The sequence below is a fragment of the Somniosus microcephalus genome, chromosome 6, assembly GCF_052327205.1.
Source record: "Somniosus microcephalus isolate GS21.2 chromosome 6, FLI_Smic_1.0, whole genome shotgun sequence".
Classification (NCBI taxonomy): domain Eukaryota; kingdom Metazoa; phylum Chordata; class Chondrichthyes; order Squaliformes; family Somniosidae; genus Somniosus; species Somniosus microcephalus.
In genome coordinates this window covers 11,897,181-11,915,217 of record NC_140992.1, presented here as the reverse complement: position 1 = coordinate 11,915,217, position 18,037 = coordinate 11,897,181, and the positions used below count along the sequence as shown (strand labels likewise).

Here is an 18,037-nt window from a genome sequence, read left to right as displayed (position 1 = left end):
AGCCACATAAATACTGTGGCAACAAGAGCAGGTCAGAGGCTGGGAATTCTGTGGCGAGTGTCTCACCTCCTGACTCCCCAAAGCCTTTCCATCATCTACAAGGCACAAGTCAGGAGTGTGATGGAATACTCTCCACTTGCCTGGATGAGTGCAGCTCCAACAACACAAGAAGCTCGACACCATCCAGGACAAGGCAGCCCGCTTGATTGGCCGCTCATCCACCACCTTAAACATTCACTCCCTCCACCACCGGCGCACCGTGGCTGCAGTGTGTACCATCTACAAGATGCACTGCAGCAACTCGCCAAGGCTTCTTCGACAGCATCTCCCAATCCCACGACCTTTTCCACTTAGAAGGACAAGGGCAGCAGGTGCATGGGAACACCACCACCTCCAAGTTTCCCTCCAAGTCACACACTATCCTGACTTGGAAATATATCGCCGATCCTTCGTCACTGGGTCAAAATCCTGCAACTCCCTCCCTAACAGCACTGTGGGAGTACCTTCACCACACGGACTGCAGCGGTTCAAGAAGGCAGCTCACCACCACCTTCTCGAGGGCAATTAGGGATGGGCAATAAATGCCGGCTTTGCCAGCGACGCCCACATCCCATAAACAAATTTTAAAAAAGAAAATTATCGCTGAGCCAAGGCCGACACTTATATTATTCCTCTGGCAAATGCAAATCTTCGGTGAATCTCTCCTCAAAACTGTTGCCACTTACCCGCTGCTGATGACTCTCCTTCGCTGCCACCAGGTGATGTCTGAAATACTCTTGGGTCCACGAACGGGGTGAAGGATGACTTTGTGCCTGTTCCTCGGCCATACTGCAACACAAAAATACACCTTTCAGTCCAAGAATTGGATCTTGGTGAAGCAACAGTGGCTTGCAAGAAACACAACAACTTGCATTTATACAGCGCCTTTAATGTAGTAAAACGTCCCAAGGCGCTTCACAGGAGCGATTATCAAACAAAATTTGACACCGAGCCACAGAAGGAGATATTAGGTCAGGTGCAAAAGCTTGGGTCAAAAAGGTAGGTTTTAAAGGAGCGTCTTAAAGGAGGAGAGTGAGGTGGAGAGGTTTAGGGAGGGAATTCCAGAGCTCGGGGCCCAGGCAGCTGAAGGCACGGCCGCCAATGGTGGAGTAATGAAAATCAGGGATAGGCAAGAGGCCAGAATTGGAGGAGCGCAGAGATCGCCGAGGGTTGTAGGGCTGGCGGCGGCTATGGAGCTAGGGAGGGGCGAGGCCAGGGAGGGATTTGAAAACAAGGCCTACTTCAGGGGCACTTATCTTCTGCCAACTGTTCTGTGAAGGAGTCGTGTTGGTGCCCAATTTGAACGACTCACCCAGCAACCTGGCCAATTTAGAACCATTAGACTGGTGGATTTGTAATTTGAGATACATCCAATTACTCGGCAGACATTAGCTCTTGGCATCCGTGGCAATGTCTGAAGGAGCTTAAACTTCTTGGGGTAGATTTTCAACCTGTTGCCCAGGCGTAAAACTAGAAACCGCCCAATTTCCACAGGAAACAAGGTAACCAATTTGCGCACATCAAGGTACCAAAAACAGCAAGAAGTTAAATGACCAGATTATCTGGCTTATTTTCGGTGTTGGTTTTGGAATAGAGTGACCCTTACACCGGGGAGAACTCCCCTACTCCTCTTCGAAATAGTGCCATTGGATCTTTTAAGTCCGCCTGAGGGTGTAGACGGGGGCCTCGGTTTAACTTCTCCCAAAAATTGGCACCTCCAACAGAGCAGCACTCCCTCAGTACTGCACCGTGAGTGTTAGCCTGGATTATGAGCTCAAATGTAGAAAGTTAGAACTCAGTGGAGAAACGCTACTAAAATCCAAACCTACATCCTGACCCGACTCGGAGACGATGTCCCTCATCATGAACCTATACTCTAGTGAGAGAGTCAAAACAATTGATAATTTAGAATTTTTTTATTTTTGGGAATTTCCCTCCAATTCTGCCCCCTGCTTCCCCCCGCCCATCCAAGCTCCCCCGGCAAGTGGTAGTTGTTCACGTATATGGGCTTAAGTCAGTGCCCATGGGCTATGCAACCGTAGGCGTTCCAGCACTGAGCCTGATGCTGCCCTCACCTGGTATCCACACACCAGGTGTCTAGTAGGAATCAATGGGTGCGATAGCAAAATACTGCAGATGTTGGAAGTAGGTAGTAGGGAGTGGGGCTGATTTGCACCCTCCAAGTCTGGATGCCCATCATCAAACCAGCTTTAATCAGCCATCTCAAGGTCACTTTTATTGCCCAGCGTGGAGCAGAGATTGAACCATGGGACCTTCCCGGTCTTTATGGCTCAGTTCCCAATTGGTGGTCCACTTACCAACTGAGCTACTGGGGAGAGGCTGGACTGTTAAATTAAAAAAGCATAAATCTTCAACGTTTTGCACTCTCAGTGAATCCTTTGGGCCCAGGTCTTTGAGCTGACTAGCATAGCAGTAGCTCAATCTGCATCCAATACCATCCAACAACTGATTTATGTTTTTAAACATCGGGCAGGTTGAAAGGTATTACCTGCCTCAGAGTGCTCCTTGCCCAACCATCGCCCCCACCATCTGCCAACACGTGCAATAGCCAAAGAATGTCAACCAACTACCAGCCTGGCACAGCACCATCTACACTCAGAGCTAGGACTGTACTAGACGAACCGCAAGCCAAAACTCGCTCTCCGATATTTCCCACAACTCATTGGGAGACAGGCACCCCAGTAACTTAGTAAATGGCAACCACTAGGCAATGAATGGGAAAGGTGTTAAATCCGTGAATCTTAAGGTATGGTGTTCTTCAATAAATAGACGGAGACTGCAGATGAACAATCAACAGGTGTTTACTGGCTGAGGGTATTCTAAAAACTAACAGTACAGATCCCTACTCAGGGTTTATATACAGGTGTGGTCACTGCCGGTACTACAGTATACAGGAGCTGTAAAAGTAGTTCTCCTCTTAAAGGTACATACACTACAAAAGGTGGGGGGGGGGGGCAAAGAGAACAGGAAGAGCTGTTGGGGGGTGGGGGGGGAGAAATAAGAGCAACTTAAAAGAAAAACAATGTGTTTTTGGCAACGAAGTCAATTTCAGACGGAGTTACCCATTGGATTAGACATGATGGGCGCAAGGACTAAGTTAAAGGTTAAGTTCAATTTCAAACTAGTCAAGAGAATCGTTATCGCAGACCCATTGAGAGGGAATCATAGATGCACAGCAGAGAAGGAGGCCATTCGGCCCATCGTGCCCGCTCTTTGAGAGAGCTCTCCAATTAGTCCCGTGGTTTGTGTGTTTGTTAAGTTCTTCAGCTGAGTGGCTATCAGGGTGAAAGGACACTTTCCTCCCCCATTATATCGTCCCACCACCACCACCACCACCTACCCCAGCCGCTGACTCCTTTTCCTGAGCGAGTCGAGACGTGATCCGCCCCATTGCCTCGGTTGGCGTAGTGGCAGGAGATTGGCTTTGCTGCACCAGATCGGGCAGATTGGTGTGGCTGGCAAAGCCGTTACTGTCAACATGACCAGTCCGCTTTTTCTCGCCAGAAGTCTGCAGAGACACAGAGACAGATAGATAGATAGATGGATAGATAGACGGGACAGATGGATAGACAGACAGACAGGAGAAGCACAAACTGCTAGCTGCCGTCACCCAAATCAGCAGGCTTAATAAAAGGCGACCGTCCCTCCCGCTCCCCGTGTTATGCCAAGCAAAGCAAGAGAAAATGGAGGTGAGGATAACATGCAACAGGCTGGGACAATACCAGGGTTGCCAACTCTGGTTGGATGTATTTCTGGAGGTTCCGTCACATGACCGCCTCCCTCCAATTGCCCCGCCCCCACACTCCCGCCATTGGTCATCCAACACGCCCATCCTCACGGGGCCCCGCCTTCCCATGGCCAATTGGAAAGCGAATAGACACGTTGTAACCCGATTGGATGGTTCTCAATTGTCAGTCAGACAGCAGCAGTTTTATAACAAACAGAAGCGTTGAAAGAAAATGTTTCTTTTTAAAAAACGCCCATGATTTTTTTCCTGGGTTGTCCAGGGGAGATTAATCTGCCAATTCCTGGAGACTCCAGGCCAATCCCGGAGGGTTTGCATCCGCCTTGACAACGCAGGGACCAAAATGTAGCGACTGGATCGGATTGGAAATCAGAACCAATCGGATCAGGCGGTGAAACTCCAAAAACCCACTGTATAGCCAGATACTGCTGTACAGCCACTCCAATAGGCTCAAGGTCTATTTACTGTAGAGCAGCGTAGACTTAGAGGTGACCTGATGGAGGTCTATAAAATAATTAAAGGATAGAGTCTCTATTGATAGATTGGTGAGGACCAGGGGACAAGAGATTAAACTGTGAGAGAGTGGGAATGGACTGGATGTTGGGTGGGTCTTCTTTTCCCGGGGAGCAGTGAGCCTCTGGGATGTGTTGCCGGCTGGTGCGGTGGGTGCTGACTCTCAAGAGGGAGCGGGACTGGTTCCTGACTGGGGCAGAGATCGCATCATAGAGAAGGTCAGTGTCATTATAGACAACACTCGTTCCATGCGATCTCCTGGACTGGTTTCCATCGCCCGAGGGGGTCGGAGAGGAATTTTTCCAGAATATTTTTTCCCCTTATTGGCTCTGGGTTTTTCCTCTGGTTCTTTGTCTCTCCCAGGAGTTTACATGGTTGGGAAGGTGGGGGGAGGGCGGTAGGCAGCGTGTGGTCACGATGCTGCATCCATCAGGAGGTGTGGGGCAGGCTGGATGGAGCAGCTGGTCTTTTCCTGCCCTTCAATTTTGTATGTTTGTAAAATAGCAGCAGCTTTTTATTTTAATTCATTCCTGGGACGTGGGCGTTGCTGGCAAGGCCAGCATTTATTGCCCATCCCTAATTGCCCTCGAGAAAGTGGTGGTGTGCCGCCTTCTTGAGCCGCTGCAGTCCGTGTGGTGAAGGTGCTCCCACGGTGCTGTTAGGGAGGGAGTTCCAGGATTTTCACCCAGCAACGATGAAGGAACGGCCGATATATTTCCAAGTCAGGATGGTGTGTGACTTGGAGGTGGTGGTGTTTCCATGCGCCTGCTGCCCTCGTCCTTCTAGCTAATAGAGGTTGCGGGTTCTGGTAGGATCTAGCCAGGAGCCAGGCGTAGGGACGGTCAGGGGAAGAGACAAACATTTCCCCATCTGTCTCCCTACATGGGTGGGTACAATGGACAGTATTTAATTGGAGGTCACCGTACAGTGTCTCAGTGCCAATTCAGCTGATCTGAACCAGGGTTGGGGAGAGAGAAAGAAGTTCAACAATCGTCCTTAATGTCTCAGAGAAAGGGAGGGGAACGAAAGGTAAACCCAGGGCTCCCGCTCAATCACTGCCTCCTGATCTTGTAGGTGTGTGGATCTCAGGTGAGGATAGGCTCATGCTCAGATGTGACAGCACTATGGTCAAATGAGCTGCTGCAAGGCCCCGAAATTCCTGTGCGCAGGTGGAGCGGAAGAGAAGCTTTCCACCAGAAGTGATAGGGGGAGGGGGGGGGGGGGGGGGGTAGTGGTGGGGGAGTGAAGGAAATTGGGGCAAAACCCCAGTTCTGCTCACCAACTGACGTTAGGCTCAGTTGGAGGATTTTATTAAGTGTTATCTGGAGGGCCCCCCCCCCGAGAGGATATGTCCACATGGAGAGTGCCATATCCCTGCTCAAAGTACACAGACCTTGCCTACAATTCTCCACCTCTCAGACACACCACCTCAAATCTCAGTCGGCGCATGGGAACACCATCACCTCCAAGTCACACACCATCCTGTTCCTGGGTCTAGGGACAGGGTCACTGGCAAGGCTTGGAAGCTAAACAGAGCCAGGACCTGGTTAGTACCTGGAGGGGTGACCATCAGGGAAGACCAGGTGCAGAAGGTCACGGAAGGAGCCCTGAGGAGGGGCGGTTGGTGAGAAGGTCACGGAAGGAGGAGCGGCTGGTGAGCAGGCCCGAGCGTTGGGCTGAAGATTGTCGGACAGGAGGAATGGTGGAAATGGAATGGCGGCGCGCACCGACGCAGCGGCTTTGCTTCTCCCAGTCATGGGAGCTTGCAAGATCACATTTCGTTGTTCATGTACTTGTGCAATGACAATAAAGTTGAATTATGAATTATTATTAATTATCCCGGCTGGGACATATATCGGCCGTTCCTTCATCGTCGCTGGGTCAAAATCCTGGAATTCCCTCCCTCACAGCACTGTGGGAGCACCTTCACTGCACGGACTGCAGCTGTTCAAGAAGCCCACCACCACCTCCTCCTCAAGGGAAACTAGGGATGGGCAATAAATGCTGGCCTTGCCAGTAACGCCCATATCCCAAGAACGAATTATGTAAAAATGTTCCTACATTGGCTTCTTGTGTGATCAGATCCCAGCACTGTCAAACATACTGATCTGATCAAGGCGAGACATTTGGTGGAGTGCAGGGAAGAGGGGGGAAAAAGGTAAAGAAGCAAAAACTGATGAGGTCACCTCACCCTACGGTGGACATGCCACCTGCCAGCTTTAGCACCAGGTTTCATGGTTACCAGACCTGTTCATAGATATTGTGATCAATCAAGATGAAGAATGTCTATCTGAGATTTTTCCATCTTTCATCCAGTTACAGCAAAGTTTAGGTGCCATGTGCCACACCTTCTCTACATTGTAGCTCGCCTCCCAACCTCAAGACGACCATCTTGCTACCAGCCGTCAAGGCACATCATTGGCCAGTCTTAGAGAATTTGCTGCTGCTGTGCTGTCGATTGGGGGGGGGGGTGTCAAACCTGCCTCGCACCCACTTGACCTTTGACTCTCAACCGTCAGAAAAGAAACTTGCATTCATCTCCAATCTGATCGAGGTGTTCAAAATCATGAACGGTCTTGACAGGGTAAATAGGGAGAAACCGTTACCAGTGGCAGGAGGGTCAGTAATCAAAAGGACGTAGATTTTAAGGAAATTGGCAAACGAACCAGGGGCGAGATGAGGAGAAATGAAGTTTTTTTTAACGCAGCGAGCTTTTATGATTTGGAATACGCTGCCTCAAAGGGCGGTGGAAACAGATTCAATAGTAACTTTCAGAGGGAATTGGATAAGTACTTGAAGGGGAAAATTTAGCAGGGCTGTGGAGAAAGGGAAGGGGAGTGGGATTAATTGGGTAGCTCTTTCAAAGAACCGGCATAGGCACGATGGCTTCTTTCTGTGCTGTGTGATTCCACGATTCTATGGATATTTCCCTAAGTTCCTGAGGTGAAAGATTAGAACTTACAACAATTTTTTCCAAGTCCAAAAATGAGATGGCAGAAGCTCTTACTGTGGCTTTGGTAAAGAAACCCTCAAACAGTTAGTGCTATCAATGCAGTGACTGTATGGAATCCCATTGGGAGCCCCACATCTGATCCACCATATCTGGCCAGGCACAGCGTCATCCTTTTGCCTGTTGCAAAGAAGGACAGAACCTTCCATTAAAACAGATGTCCCTGGAGAGTCTAGGGTAGCCCCACTGCCGCAGCTCATCGATACCGGATATCGAAGGATGTCGCAGTGAGTACAGGCAATTGCTGGACCTTCATTTTGCCTTCGCCCTTTCTTCCCACCCCCTTCCCTCCTTAATTTACTCCACCGGTCTCATTCTTAAATTCAATCTCTTCTCCTCCACCTCCGCCCTTCCCCAATCCTTTTGGTGTCTCAAACTCAGGTCCACCAACGCACCATTTATTGAGTGAAGTCATCTTCTCTCTTACTCTTCTCAACCTTGCTAGTGTCCTGCACTAGGGGCCTTAGCCCCTTCATTTAACTTGCTCAATTTAATTTAATTTTTAAAAAATACACAGATGAAGAAGAGAAGGTTTGGCTCGGTCCTTATACAGAAATATCTATGAAGTTGCATTTTAATGATCTTTTTGTACACTACTTGCATCTATTTGACTAGGCACGTACCTCTCGGATAATCAAGGTCCCATCTCCTGAAGTGTTGTTGTAGAGTTCAGATGACAGGGGTCCCTCTCGCATGCCCACTATTGCCATGCTGTACTCCTCATTGTACTGCTCACTGCTGCCTGATGCAGAGGTCGGCCTGCAAGGCAAGGACCCAGACTCAAGAGCAGGAAGTTTAATTGCAGTTGATTCCATACCCGCGGAACCAAGTTTCCACCAATGATAGAAGAAAGGAGAGAAAAAGAAAGGAAGGAGAAAGAGAAAAAGAGAGAAAGAAAGAACTTGCATTTCTGTAGCACCTTTCATGACCTGAGGACGTTCCAAAGCGCTTCACAGCCAATGAAGTACTTTGGAAGTGTGGTCACTGTTGTAATGTAGGAAAAGCCAATTTGCGCACAGCAAGCTCCGACAAGCAGCAATGTGATAAATGACCAGATAGTCTGTTTTAATGGTGTTGGTTAGGGATAAATATTGGACAGTACACCGGGGAGAACTCCCCTGCTCTGTTTCGAACAGTGGCCGTGGGAACATTTACGTCACCCCGGGAGGGTAGACGGGGTTTCGGTTTAACGTCTCATCCGAAAGACGGCACCTGCGACAGTGCGGCACTCCCTCAGTACTGGCACTGGGAGTGTCAGCCTGGAATTTGTGCTCAAGTCTCTGGACTGGGGACTTGAACCCACGGCCTTCAGGCGAGAGAGCTACCCAATGACCCATGGCTGAAACCATGTACTATTTTTGCGACATGGAAGTTTCAATACGATTTCTGTCACCATGTCTTATTAATCACTGACAAACTGGTCGTCAAAAATAAAAACTTTGCTCACGAACATAATGTCCATTTAAAATGTTGAGTTTAAACACTTGATGGTTGGTTGGGTGGGTAAATTCACTGCATGGAGGACAGGAGGATCCCATGTTCGATTCTTATCTCATGGGCATAACCGCTGCAGAGGGTCGCGTGAAGGTCACATGTTCCCTTTTGCCCAATTCTCTATTTTTTTTTTTAGCACGGGTCCAGTCCTCTCCTCTCTGCTGCTCCAAGTCCTAGAACTAATCTTGATGTACTCCCCAACTCTTTACCCGTGACTGCACATTGATGTTCTAGGAGTCATGGGGAGCCCCACTGCCCCACCTCATCGATACCGGATATAGGACGTTGCAGTGAGTGGAGGCAGTTGCTAGACTTTGGTTTTGCCTTCGCCCTTTCTTCCCACCCTCTTCCCTCCTTAAATTTACTCCACCTGTCTCATTCTTCAATTCAATCTCTTCTCCGCCACCTCCGCCCTTCCCCAATCCTTTTGGTCTCTCAAACTCCGGGCCACCAACGCACCGTGCGGAGTTAATTGGACTGAGGATATTAAAGATTTTCCTTACATTATCCTGGGAATATCACTGACTGGTACGGTCCCATCCTGCGCCTCATTTTCTCCATCTTCTTCCTCCTCCTCCTCCTCTTCCTCTTCCTCGCTGCTTTCCGACTCCTCACTGGATGACGAGTAGTCGGTCACTTTAATAGGAGGTCGGGCCGACTCTTCATTGCGCAGCTCCCGCAATTCTTTGGCCAAAGCTGTCAAGTCCTACGAGTTGCAATGAAAATAGGTACAAATTAAACTCTTCGAAAAAAGGAAATAAATAAAAATGCAACCAGTAACCACAAGAGACAAAAACGCGACAAAGCAAAGCTGTGGCAACCATTGATGGAGAACTAGTGCAAATTAAGTGAGCGTTCCCTCGGGAATGGCTCGTAGCAAGGCATCAGGGAGTTGGCTTGAATGGGGTCATTCGAACCACAGACATGCTTCTGCTCCTCTTTAGAGGGCAGCTTGTTTCAAGGTTTCCTCAACATTTTATCCAATTTCCAAGCCCAACTGATATTTTGGTAGGTTTTATTTTGGACTCATGTCCAAGAAGCCATCATAGTCTGCAATTGAAGTAATGGTATTTAAAAAGTGTGAATGTTGGGTGTATGGAGCGAAATGGGGCTTGGGGGGGTGGCTAGAAAGGATGAGGGAAGCAACTAAACCATTTGCTTAGGAGAGAAAGAAAGGTCAATGCTCACGGTAGTTACTTGGGACACCCAGTCACCCCCATGCAGCGTTTGGGGCGGGGATGGGAGGATAGCGAGGTGGAAAACACGGAGCAGGCTAAGTTAACAAGTGCTTGGTCCTTTGCAAACAACCCCCGTAAACAGTTATTCACAAAGGACATTTTCCCGGACCTTTGCTCGTCAATCATCCATTGGCAGAACTTGGAACCCAAAGCGCGTGTAGTTCCAATAAAGTCCATGCCATTGACAATTCATTGACAACCAACAATGGGGAAAATGCACCTGATTGGTTTGAAAGATGATAGGACTATGCGGCTTGTTTATTCCATTACCCATGAGCCCCTGGACACATGGTCCTGTGAACACAATCTCAAACGAATCATTGTAAGTTGGCATAAAGGAACTGCCAATACCAGTTTCAGTACCCAGGTTAGATTCAGATCTACAACCCTTCAGTTCAAAGTTGAAGGTGCACCAACCATCGCCCATACCTCTACACCCAATACCCAACAAGCATTTTCCCTTTCAATTTCTTCCTTCTTTCCAGAAGTTGCCCCCTTGGGACATTAAAGGCGTTCTACAAAGTCGTTGTTGACTCACGCTGGAATATGGTTCCACAGGAGCTGACTGCCCTCTGCTACCTTGTCCAAGGGGCAAAACCTCACACATGAGCCTAGACAATGAGGGCCGACAAGCTATTTGACTACAGAAGGCATGCTGAACCACACCTGCACCTTCCAGCGAAGGTCGCCAGATAATGATCATCAGCGGGAATCCTGGATGGTTTATCATACCGGTTAACCCAGGAGTGACCTGGTGAATTACATCACCACCACTGTCCGAGATCAGCTATTTCAAGACAGGTCAGGGGTTGGGACTCAGGACTTCCAATTCCATACATTTACCAGCTCAGCCACTGGAGAAACTTGCAGGCAGTTGCATGTTTGTGCGAGGTTCATCCTTGCTCAGTGGTATATCTTAAAGGCGAGAGAATGAATAACCATATAGATACGATACTGAGAGATTCTTTTCACCAATACCCCGGTCTAGTTTAATTCATTCCCACTGATCCAAGTTGGAGCCACTCCGGGAAGAAGGACGAGCCAATCACAATACCTTTGAGGCAAGGTGAGCTTGTAGCAATGAGGCATCTGGGGCAATAATCCCGGCTGACATTTCCCAGTGCAGTACTGAGGGAGGGCTTCACTGTTGGAGATGCCGTCTTTCGGTTGAGACGTTAAACTGAGGCCCATCTGCCCTCTCGGATAGACATAAAAGATCCCGTGGTATTATTTGAAGAGCAGGGGCGTTCTTCCCAGTGTCCTGGGGCCAACATATATCCTTCAACCAACATCACTATAACACATTGACCTGGTCATTATCTCATTGCTGTTTGTGGGAGCTTGCTGTACACAAATTGACTGCCGTGTTGCCTACATTACAACAGTGATTACACTTCAAAAAGTGCTTCATTGGCTGTAAACGCTTTGGGACATCCTGAGATTGTGAAAGGTGCTACAGAAATGCAAATCTTTCTTTTTTTAAATAAGCATTTACTGTATCATTCAGGCTTCATCTGGGGTGTAAGGTCATATGTTAGGATAGGTGGGAATATTGGATTGGGCTACCCAACACCTCATTTAGATTGAGTTTAAGAACCCGTTGTGGATTCTAGTCAGACAGCAGTCAACTCAGATTGATATAGCTGGTGTTGTTCCCAATGGAGCCCATTTTCAGGCAGCTATAGCTGACCGCACCCCAACTGAAGTCTTCATAGCTCACTGGGACACCTACAATTTACTGCTGCTTTGGAGAGTACCAATAAAGCATCAATGTTTCCCGACTAACACCCTCCGTAAGCCGATTGAAAACTCTGCTGCCTGTATCTCAACTCTCGCCAAGTCCCATTCGACAATCGCCCCTGCGCTCGCTGACCCACATTGGCTCCCGGTCTAGCACCGCCTCTTAAAATTCTCATCCTCGTGTCCAAATCCCTCCATGGCCTCGCCCCTCCCTATCTCTGTAACCTCCTCCAACCTAACAACTCGGAGATATCTGCGCTCTTCTAATTGTGCCCTCTTGTGCATTCCTGATTTCAGTCGGCCTACCATTGGTAGCCGTGCCTTCTGCTGCCTGGGCCCCAAGCTCTGGAATTCCCTCCCTAAACCTCTCGCTCCTCCTTTCAGTCGATCTTTAAAACCTACCTCTTTCACCTGTCCCAATATCTTATGTGGCTCGGTGTCAATTGTTTGATAATCGCTCCTGTGAAGCGCTTTGGGACGTTTCACTACATGAAAGGCGCTATATAAATGCAAGTTGTTGTTCTAGGAGTCCAAGACTAACATGCAGGAACTGATATCCAGGTGTCTGGTTCTAATTCATTTCAAAGCCAGTTCGAAAACCTCCAGCATTGTCCCAAAAGAGTCACTTGCAAAGCTTGGTGCAAACACGGCAAAGCCGTGTTTATAGCCCATCACAGCACACTTCAGCACGAACACAAACACACCCAGCATGCACTGCCATAATGCCAGTGCAAAGTCAAGATGTCACCGGGACAAGAAACCGCTCACGCGCACCAAACAGGAGCTAGAGCGAGGAGCCCCGAGCTGCAACTGGTTGCCTGAGCAGCACCGTTAACAAAGGATGTTGCATTTGGCTTTTGAACAATTGCACGGAAAGGGGAGAGGGAGGGTGGGCGAGGGGGTGAATTCATGCACAATTTCAGCAACACAAAAAGGCGTCTGGAAGCATTAAAGGTTAAAAGCAGGTGCAGCCTTGTTAGAACAGAATAGACTAATCTGCCTCGCACACAAAACATGCAGATGTTCAGAAGCTAGCATTTGCAAAGTGTTAGTCTTACCATTTCTCCCTACATTAGTGACCAATGGGTCAGCATGGGGAGGGGGTTCAGGGAGAAAGAAACCAGTTGAAAAATTGACTACCACAGAACCGGCAAAAAAAAATATCAACAGAAGAAACTCTCAGAGAGGGCTATTCTGCTAATCACAGTTATCCTTCGATTAATCATCAATTCTCCAGATCAGTGAGACCACATAGTATCTGATCCCAGCTGTGAACAACTGTATGAATTATAAAAGGATTACAGATTCTCTCCAGCAAGTTGGGCCATTTAAGATAATTGGCCAAAGATCCAGAGGGGAGATGAGGAAACTTTTCTTTTTACACAGCGAGTTGTTGTGATCTGGAACGCGCTGCCTGAAAGGGCGGAGGAAGCAGATTCAATAGTAACTCTCAAAAGGGGAATTGGATAAATACTTGAAGGGGAAAAGTTTGCAGGGCTGAGAGCAGGGGAAGTGGGGCTAATTGGAGAGCTCTTTCAAAGAGCTGGCACAGGCACGATGGGCCGAATGGCCTCCTCCCGTGCTGTGCTGATCTAAGAATCGATCTATTCATGGTAACCGTGAAGTTAGTGTTGGATTGGTCCAAACTACAGAGCACAAGTTGAAGAGACTCGAAGGATCACAGATTTGACACAATGATGCCGTTGTGTTCTCCAATCTTTACCCACAAATCGACATAAATTTTGTTTCAAATTGAAAATGCCTGCACTGTTTCATCATGGCCGCCAAGTATGATAGCAAACTCCAAACAAACGACGGAACAGTTCTACCACCTCAGGTGACCAAAACGTTAGCTTCTTCAGCAGAATGGGAAGATCGTCACAGCTTTGCAGCAAGACGGCTGATGTCCACCTCCCCCCGCCCCCATTCCAAAGGGTGGGTCAAAGACATCTTCAAATTGACTGCATATAGTGACACAAGTCCCGGTCAGAATGGAGATGATTGGATAATTCCCCTGTCATTCACTGCTGTAAGCGACCGGGATTGATTTTAAGCACATCATTTGTATTGTGTAACTACCCTCCACTCACTGCATTTTTGCTGGAGAAATAATCCTGCTATTATCGGGAGAAGTCGCTGCAGTTTCGGTCACGAGTTCTGTTTGCTGTAGTTCGTAGAGACTCTTTTTAAATAGACTCTGTAGACTGTTTGCTGAGTAAATAGACTGCTGCAAAATAGACTGTCTGCTGCGAGTCCTGCCGTAAATCCCATCCCGCCTCCAACTCAGTGGCTGACAGTGGTTTCAATCGACACTCTGCTTAAAACTGGCAAGACTTGTTCCACATGGGACTAGATTCAGGAGTAGGGCAGCATGGGGACATCTTACAGCCACAGAGCAAACAGAGCAAGGAGCAATTCTGTACTGTGCTCACCACCAGTGTAGCATCGGGCTTTCCATACTTGGGTACAGTAGAGCCCAATTCCGTCTTTAGCTGGATGTTCCTCACCATAAAAGGGACTGTGGGCCTTTTCTCCATCCCCTGCCCTCCCTGGCCCCATCTGTCAAACTTAACCCTGCTTAAATGGAGCCTCGTCATTGCAGCATGACCTGAAGATACAGCTAAATAAGCCACGAATTACCACAAGCGAAGATTGTAATATAGAACTGAATGTTATCAATATAACCCAGCGACAGCGGTGTGAAAATGCTGGCATTTCATTTGATCGATCATATTTGCCTATCCAATCAAATAGGGTAAACTAGAAGGCTATGCAGATAAGGTGAGATTAAGAGGGATGAGGAGGAGGCTGGTATGGAGCATTAACACTAGCATAGACCAATTGGGCCGAATGGCCTGTTTCTGTGCTGTACATTCTATACAAAGATAGACAAAACTGGATCTTTTTAAGAAATCCCATGGCTGAATTGGGGGCTGTAGTTGATACAGAGGAGGACAGCGACAAAATACAAGACATTGATAAACTTGCAGGATGGGTGTATAATTGACAAATGAATTTCAAAATAGATAAGTGTGAGGTGGCACATAGTGTTAGGAAGAATAAAGAGGCCACGTGCAGCTTGGAAAATAAGAGTCTAAATGGGGTAGAGGAACAAAGGGATCTGGTACAGATACACAAATCACTAAACGTAGTGATGCCATAAAAAAAAAAGCAAACCAAGCACTCAGTTTCACTTCGAGAGGGATAGAATTGAAAAGCAGAAAAGTTATGTTAAACTTATACAGGACCTTGGTTAGACCACACTTGGCGCACTGCGTACAGTTCTGGCCTCCATATTATAAAAAAGGATATAGAGGCACTGGAGAAGGTACAAAAAAGATTTACTAGGGTGATCCCAGAAGTGAGAGGTTATACCTATCGGGAAGGATTGAACAGGCTGGGGCTCTTTTCTCTAGAAAAGAGAAGGCCGAGGGACAATGCTCCCCCTAATTTAAAGGGGCCGCGCTCCCCATTCACAGTTTCATGCATGTGTGGAATTTAACATTGGAAAAGCTGGACCCAGGCTGCCTAGCTTAGAGGGAATGTTGCTGAGGGGTGACCTGATGGAGGTCTATAATATTATGAAATGATGATATGATAAACGTAGAGAAGATGTTTCCACTTGCAGGGACGAGACCAGAACTAGGGACCATAAATATAAGATAGTCACTAATAAATCTAATTGGGAATTCAGTAGAAACTTCTCTACCCAGAGAGTGGTGAGAATGGGGAACTCGCTATCACAGGGAGTCGTTGAGGCAAATAGCACTGAACAGGAAGCTGGATAAACACATGAGGGAGAAAGGAATTGAAGGATATGCTGATAGGGTGAGATGGAAGGGCGTGAGGAGGCTCGTGTGGAGCATGAACAGCGGCATGTACCAGTTGGGCCAAATGGCCTGTTACTGTGCTGCAGGTTCTGTGCAAATGGAAGGGGATGTGGGGTGGGGCGGAAGGGGGAGGAGGTGGGGTGAGAGGGAGTGGCTGAGACAGTCTACCTGCTCCACGTTATTATCCAGTCACCATTTCTGGAAAGCGCTTGTGCATGCCTTCCATGGTCAAATAGCCTGTTTTTATCCCGGCTCACACGTGAAGAACAGCCACTTGGCGCGAACTACACGATGTGAATCTCCCCACGGTCAGTCTGCCGCCACTTGCCCACTGAAAGCACCGGAGGGCCGCTGCAGTCAGTGGAACAAGAGCACCCCCCCCCCCCCCTCCTAGAGCCCCCTGACCGGTGAGGTGTCAAACCCGTCGGGGCAGGCTCGAGAAAAGAAAAGAGAGAAAAGAAAATGATTACAGGCGGTAAAACGTTTAGCCACAGCGAGAGTTTGATTTTTATAGAAGTGTGTTTTTACAGAAAAATAAAATCAATTAAACTATCGTGACAAGATGACGACGTCAAATCTCGAGCACCTTTGAGATTCCTACATACAATAGACCTTTCACTAATGATCTGGGGACACAGGGACAGGAGGAGGCCATTCAGCACTTCGAGCCTGTTCCGCCACTCAATTAGACCGTGCCTGATCTACCCGCCTTGGTTCTGTAACCCTTAATGCCCTTACCTAACAAAAATCCATCGATCTCAGTTTTGAAATTTTCTATTGACCCCCAGCCTCAACATTTTGGGGGGAGATTTTTCCAGATTTCCACCACCCTTTGTGTGAAGAAGTGCTTCCCGACATCACCCCTGAACGGCCTGGCTCTAATTTTAAGGTTCTGCCCCCTTGTTCTGGACTCCCCCCACCAGAGGAAAGAGTTTCTCTCTGTCTACCCTGTCGAATCCTTTAATCATCATAAACACCTCAATTAGATCACCCCTTAATCGTCTAAACTCGAGGGAATACAAGCCCAGTCTGTGCAGCCTGTCCTCGTAATTTAACCCTTTTAGCCCCGGTATCATTCTGGGGTAAGCACCTGCCAATGGTGAGCGAGGAGAAAATGCACCAGTTCCCTTTACAACAATTGGGCAGTGACTGCGTTGATGGAGATTGAACCCAGCAACTCATCATTGTAAAATAGGACACGTCCCATTCTAAATTTGGCCAGATTTAGATCTGAATTTTTGATCCTAAAAATAAAACACCAACTAATTGAAAGACCCCGGTGACCCCGAGGGGAATCCCATCTAATAACACCAAGCGACAGCAATCAAGGCCAAAGAGAACGCTGTGGAATAACTTGGGCCATCGAATTCAGTTCTAAGATTCACATCCCACCGGTCTCGACTCTCAGATGGTTGAAGCAGGAGTACCTCCAAGCCCCAAGTATTGCTGGCAATTCCACCTGGCCTGGAGAGACACCACCAGCCTCGCAAATCAACAGCGAGTGCTCCAAGTCTCCTGCAATCTTTTTTTTGGGAGATTTACATGCTTCTTAAAGAATCTTCTGGAAGCAGACTGCTCGGTTCAAACGTTAAGCAAAAAAGCATTGCACTATTCCATAGATAACACACTCCAATCTGTGCACTATTCCATACATATAACACTCCAATCTGTGCACTATTCCATAGATAACACACTCCAATCTGTGCACTATTCCATACATAACACACTCCAATCTGTGCACTATTCCATACACAACACTAACACACTCCAATCGCTACGCCAATCTGTACACAACACACAGGAGTGTATAAAACAAGGAAATGGCCATTCGGCCCATCAAGCCCAACCCCTCCCCAAGTCAGGTAGAATCTATTTCACCCTGCAGTAGAGACTGAGGCCTAGGTTAATAATGTTCTATTCACACGGTGTATCAGGATCCCCGATGTGCTGTACTACGGCGCCTCTACACACACACACACCCAGAGTGTCCAATCACAACTACACGGCCAGTCAAAGCATCGAGAAAAAGCCAAGCATGTTCTCGGTGACTGCTCTGGGGCACCCTCTAGAGGCTGTTGCTGGAGCGGCAGTGGCCGTGGCCTGGGAGCAGGTGGGCCCCACTCCCCTTCCTGGGGCGCCGAGTGTACACGGGAGAATCAAGCACCGTGTCAAATCATGTTAAAAAAGGCTGGGGGGGCCACTGCCTTCAGGAAGTAGTAGTTTGCCAAGCCGTTTGTTGTCCCCCGACTCGTAACTCGACACGAGTCGGGTCTAGAATATTCCAGGTTACTCACACACAATGTCATCGTAACATCAGGCTCTCCCCAGCTTCCCCCCACCACCACCCCGCAACAGGGAAAGATTTACAAACAAACACTCACTTGTAAAGAAAATGCCCCTTCATAAA

The 18,037-nt window shown here is 48.1% G+C and overlaps 1 protein-coding gene across 8 annotated transcripts in view; it reads right to left on the bottom strand.

The window, feature by feature from the left end:
- LOC147115454 (TRAF2 and NCK-interacting protein kinase-like) overlaps positions 1-18,037 on the bottom strand; it is a 218,749-nt gene that overhangs the window by 22,597 nt on the left and 178,115 nt on the right. For 7 of the 8 annotated variants that reach the window (XM_085989725.1, XM_085989722.1, XM_085989718.1 and 4 more), the window contains 4 exons: positions 9,326-9,528; positions 7,952-8,087; positions 3,401-3,568; positions 726-828 (listed from right to left, as the gene is read on the bottom strand). In XM_085989725.1, the coding sequence (XP_085845851.1) occupies positions 726-828; positions 3,401-3,568; positions 7,952-8,087; positions 9,326-9,528 (610 nt within the window). The remainder of the gene's footprint in view (positions 1-725; positions 829-3,400; positions 3,569-7,951; positions 8,088-9,325; positions 9,529-18,037) is intronic. The other variant, XM_085989721.1, reaches the window with a different exon arrangement.